Source organism: Ostrinia furnacalis, unplaced genomic scaffold (assembly GCF_004193835.3).
Source record: "Ostrinia furnacalis isolate ACB-3 unplaced genomic scaffold, ASM419383v2 OfSCF2780, whole genome shotgun sequence".
Taxonomy (NCBI): Eukaryota; Metazoa; Arthropoda; class Insecta; order Lepidoptera; family Crambidae; genus Ostrinia; species Ostrinia furnacalis.
Genome location: NW_021133019.1, coordinates 468,030 through 473,511, shown reverse-complemented (window position 1 = coordinate 473,511; position 5,482 = coordinate 468,030). Strand labels below are relative to the sequence as shown.

General features: G+C 36.5%; 1 protein-coding gene across 1 annotated transcript; it reads right to left on the bottom strand.

Moving 5' to 3' along the window:
• Positions 1-2,455: 2,455 nt before the first annotated feature.
• On the bottom strand, positions 2,456-4,195 carry LOC114356321 (cytochrome P450 6B7-like). The gene is made up of 2 exons (XM_028309426.1): positions 2,807-4,195; positions 2,456-2,719 (listed from the first exon to the last, which is right to left on the bottom strand). Exons 1-2 carry the CDS (start codon positions 4,143-4,145, stop codon positions 2,556-2,558), a joined length of 1,503 nt encoding a protein of 500 aa, XP_028165227.1. The 5' UTR covers positions 4,146-4,195; the 3' UTR covers positions 2,456-2,555.
• Positions 4,196-5,482: the final 1,287 nt, after the last annotated feature.

Here is a 5,482-nt window from a genome sequence, read left to right as displayed (position 1 = left end):
TGCCCCTAGCGATTTAAAGTATCGATATCTTGTCGACTCCATTTTATCTTTCTTCTCTCCCTAGCGTTTTCAAAGTGTGCGTCACGTCACGCGGCCATTGATTGGCCATAAGGCACGCCTTCTGGCCAATCACAGCACTTTTAAGCCGGTTGCACATGTTGTCGTAGACTCTCAGTCGCTTTGTTTTTACACAGTTGAATGTGTGTGTGGGAGCTGTGGTGGGGGAAATGTGGGGACACTGGTTCTCGTTGTAGTTACGCGCGACTTCATATCTATTCTCTTTCTATGATCTTAGTATAAAACCTTTGAAAACCGTTCTGAGAAAAGAGATGTTAAACATCTCTGTATGTAATTAATCACTGTATTTTATTGTGCTGAAACAATGTCTTTGTTATTTAAATAAAAATACATTTTTAGGTGACTTGAAAAAGCAGAAGTTCGTGGAATCCCGTTGTTGATGTTTTTGTTGGTCAAATGCAAAATCAAACAATAATAAACCAACAATTAGGTAACGATGTTTATTTATTTATTTATTTATTTATTAATAGGTACAGTTACAGTACATAGAATACTACTTATTTAGTAAAAAATACAGCTACAAATCACTTACAAATCTATGGACCAATTACAACTGCACACAACTATGCCTAATAACTTAAGTGCTTAGATAAAACAACAAAAACTAATGTTAGCTACAACAACCACTAATCCAACAATCTAATCAGCATTTCTTAATTTATTTTTAAAAACAAAAAATGTATGCTGGAATATGTCCTTGTCAACGTCATAACCCTCTACTTTTATTTAAGCTTACTAACAGAAAATATACTTATCTAAACTAAGTTACTTCACGTCGTGAACTAGTTTTTGACGGCGCAGGTGAGCTAGTTGAAGTATAATCCGTATTTTCAAAGTTACTTAAGCTCTTGGTTATTGAAGCTATCATAGTTTGCTCAATATACGTTATTACTTCATGCGATTTCGTATAATTTATAACAATATCTCCTTCAATGGACGGGCTTAAAAGGAAGTATCTACATAAGTACTTACCCTTATGTTTATTTTTAGCATGGTAAAAACGTTTTCTGAGCTAGAATTATTTTAAACTACCAAAAGTGTTGCGGTATTAATTATCCAAAGATGCTCTCGTAAATTATCACAGGCGCCATGTTACTCGTAGGTACTGACCAGTCTTCTTTTTCTATCGACGTCAGAACCACCCAAGTGTCAGACTCTATTACTTTAAGACTATGCTTGCATTAGATTAAGCATGTCTAAAATTGTTGCGATGTGAGAAATTAATTCAAGCACCTACGATTAAATTCCTTTACACATGTGAGCTGGCGTCTCGGCGGAACTATTGTTCAAAGGCCTGGTTTCTCCGCCTTTTCCAACAATGGGAGTCCTCCCTTTGAAAACATCTTCTAAGGACATGTTGTTTTTATTTCCAACTTGTGTTTTCGTTAGGCTCAGCTATGGCTTAGGTGTGGATACGAAGTTTACTTAGGTCAGCAAATATTTTTAAGCACTTGATGTTTTTCCGTTTGCTTGCTACATCTCTTTTTATGTCAGTTATTAAGTTTAAAAATTTTATTAATGTGACATGCTCGAAAGTGAAAAATTATAAAATGTATAAAGTTAATCTTGTAGAAAGTTGGTTGGAAATCACAGCACTAATTGCTTTTTATTTATGGTTATGAGTAGAGATGAAACGGATAGTTGTTTGGCCGGATACCGGATACCGGATATCCGGCCAGCTGCTAGGCCGGATAGCCGGATATCCGGCGGCCGGATAGTTGGCCCATTGTCTCGTTGCATGTCGTGACGAGTTTAGCGCCGTACAAGTGCTTCGAACGCGATTAGTAGACTAGACTAGTAAATCGAATCCGTCCGAATAGAATGTCAGATTTCGTCACTTGTTTAGGGGGCAGATCAATTCGGGTGATTTCGGTTGCTATAGCGAGTGTGTGATTGAATAGCGGAAATTAAATTAGTTTACTTGCTGTGTAATCTGACTGAACTGCATGCATCATGTCACCAGACCATCAGTGAAAAAAAGATCGCCTTTTTTATTTGGAAATATTTCGACATTAACAGATGTTTACTATTTATGTATTCGTCATTAGAGTGATTAGCCCAGAAAAAGAAATTAGTTTTTTGAAAGGCCTTAATATGGCTTTTTCGTAACTTTTTGAACCTTAAATAAAAGCTGTCATTATTATAAGCCATTTCATTGATATTTACATCAAAGATTAATGTATTTCATTTTATTAATAGGAAAATGTCGTAGTTTTTTAATATCCGGTATCCGGCCGGGTAAATTTAGGCCGGATATCCGGCCTACCGGATAGTTACCGGATATCCGTTTCATCTCTTGTTATGAGTCATTTGTGACTCGTAATATCACAACCAGTGCGCCTTATCAATTAGCGTGTACAAATGTTGATTAATCAAGTCTGTATAAATAAACAGTATTTTATTTGCAAAAACACAGTTGAAACACAAATGCTAATACCTAATACTGTATTCAAACAATAGAGTTTTTATTTAATAACTTATCGTTTAGATATTTTTACCCAAATCCCACCTTTTGTCAATAGCACTATGCCTTTTGGGTCATATTCTAAATGAGTATCGGTCTTGGGAGATCGTTCAATTTTGAAATTTTTCAAAAACGCTGCGATGCCCATCAACGATTGCACCTTAGCAAAGCGCATACCTGTAGACAAAGATAAAACAACTATTAATAACCACTTATCTTAAGTACTGATAAGTCGCAGTCATAATAACAAAATGTTTTTCTTACCTATGCAATTTCGGGGCCCTTCACCGAAGGGCAAGTAAGTGCATTGTTTGAGAGTCTTGATATTTTCTGGCAGAAACCGGTCCGGGTTGAATTTTTCCGGGTTCGGGAAGTATTCCGGGTCAGCGTGCAATCCATTAGCCGATACCATAATCAAGGTACCTTTCGGGATTGTCACGTTAGTACCGGGGATCGTGTAATCCTCAAGCGCTTTACGGAAAAGAATGCCAGCAACAGAATGCTTCCTCAAGGTCTCGTCCAACACCATATCCAAATAAGGCATCTCTTTCAGCGACTCATAAGTTAGTTGCCCATTATACTTTTCGTAAACTTTACACACTTCTTGATAAATACGATCCTGTATGTCCGGATTTAACGCTAGCTCATAAAATAGAAAAGACATTGTAGCAGCAGATGTTTCGAAACCAGCCGAATAAAATACTAAAGCTTGTGCAGCAATAAGATAGTCATCCATTTCAATTTCTGATATCCCGTCTTCTTTCCTTCTGCTCACTTTGCCTTGTTCTCTTAACTCTATCATCAAGTCCATAAAATCTTTCCGTACTGGAGGTGTTCCCTCCCTCTCCTTTATAACATTACGGACTAAACCGAGAAAAAAATCTAGGATCTCGGTACTCGTTGTAAATAGTTTACGGACGCCTGGGATCAACATGTCCAAGATAGTTAGGAATCTTACATAAACCGTCGGCTTAAAAATTTTCTTAGCCATTATACTGAACTGATTTTCTTCATCTGAACATGCATCTAAATCTAAACCAAATGCACAGGAGCCTATAACGTCTAATGTGTATTTGGATGCTAACGATCTCATTTCATGATCAATATTGTTCTCAACCAGATAATCTACATATTTCACAAACTTGTCAACACATTGCTGCATTAAAGGGACCATCTCCTTGAGTTTCCTTGATGTAAACACAGGTGTGAGTTTCTGCCTCAAAATTCTCCACATTTCACCATCTGCTGAAAATAAATTCTGGCTCAGTCGACTGCCGCTTGAACTTATCCCTCTATCTTGGAATTTATGAAAGTCTTTAACCATCACTTGCTTAATTAAGTCTGGATCTCTAACCAAAAGCATTGGCTGGAATCCTCGGTATACTCCAACAAGTTTTTCACCAGCATATTTCAAATGCACTGTTTTTATATATTGTTGAACTGAGTCTTTCACTAATATCACTGATCCAAAATTGCCCACAATAGGAAACGGTGTTGGTCCTTTCACGCCTTTATCCGACCAGTAACTATACTTTTTTCGTGCGTATAAATAAAATGAACATAATATGACAACGAAAAACGCGGCAAAAATATAGACCGCCATATTGATGCACCGAGCTACAACTACTGAACGACTCGTTCAATTTATATGACCTTTATGTTGCGCGTTATCAACTAGTAAATAAGTTGTTAGTATAAGTATAGATAAACGCACTGCTCTCTCACAAAGACAATTGTCGATAATGCAATTATCTATCATAACCGTGTAATCTAGGGCAAAGGCAATGCACTGATAATAAAGTATACACAAGGGAAATAGTCCAGTCATTTAAGCTTAAATTAGGTAAGAATCTACCTACCATATGTAGGTTTTGAGACAACTTTTAGGGTGTCAATATACACGTATTTACAGACTTACAGCTGGGTATCTCGAATTCCGAGGTGAACTTACTATAATGACTGGACTAAAAAACTAACAATAGATTTGATAATAATATATCATCATTTGCATATTAATAAAGTAAGTTATAATAGAAGTCAATTAACATAATGTTAATTGTTTTCTTTTAATTTATCTGGGGGCACGGCAGTGCCCCCACCAAGTCGAGCAAAAAAGCGGCACGGCCGTACCATCCTTTTCTCGAAGCAATTCAGGCCATTTTCGACTGCCTGTAACTTCGTTGTGGATAAAACTAGAAGGCTGAATTTTCATTAGCTATGCAGGCATTGTAAAGACACTGTATATTTAAAATTTCATTCAATTTGAACCAGTAGTTTAAGAATTATAACGGGTCAAAGTTACTTAATTTTGTCACTCACTGACTCACTGACTCACCGATCATCAAAACTCTGAAGGCACTTCTAGCAGACCTAGAAGCTTCAAATTTGGAATATATGTAGTGTATGAATCAAGGAAAAACTAAAATATTTGGGGGCACGGTAGTGCAACCGCCAAGTCGAGTAAAATTTTTCAATTTCGGTCCAGTTTTCTAGATACATAACTGCTGTCTACAAAATACAAAAAGAAATGAGATCCCATCAAAAACAATACTTGTCAAAAAAACCAAGTCTCGCAACTCAGTTGTTCTACGGTAAAAAGTTGTGAGATCCATGTAATACCAAGTCCAGGCCAGGAAATCTTTAACGTTTTACATAAATATATTGACTTGGCCATCGCACTAAATAATTTAATTTACACGTGTTTTCATGCGATGGCCAAGTCAATATATTTATGTAAAACGTTAAAGATTTCCTGGCCTGGACTTGGTATTACATGGATCTCACAACTTTTTACCGTAGAACAACTGAGTTGCGAGACTTGGTTTTTTTGACAAGTATTGTTTTTGATGGGTTTTAACTTTTGCGTCGGTATTAAGTACTATCGCTTAAATAAAAAAGGGACAAATAAAATTAAATATCACAACATGGCCCATATAACAT

Coding starts and splice junctions, on each gene's coding strand:
- LOC114356321 (XM_028309426.1), bottom strand. CDS start 4,145: ATGGCGGTCTATATTTTTGCCGCGTTTTTCGTTGTCATATTATGTTCA. Junction 2,720..2,806: donor AGGGCCCCGAAATTGCATAG/GTAAGAAAAACA, acceptor CTTTGTCTACAG/GTATGCGCTTTGCTAAGGTG.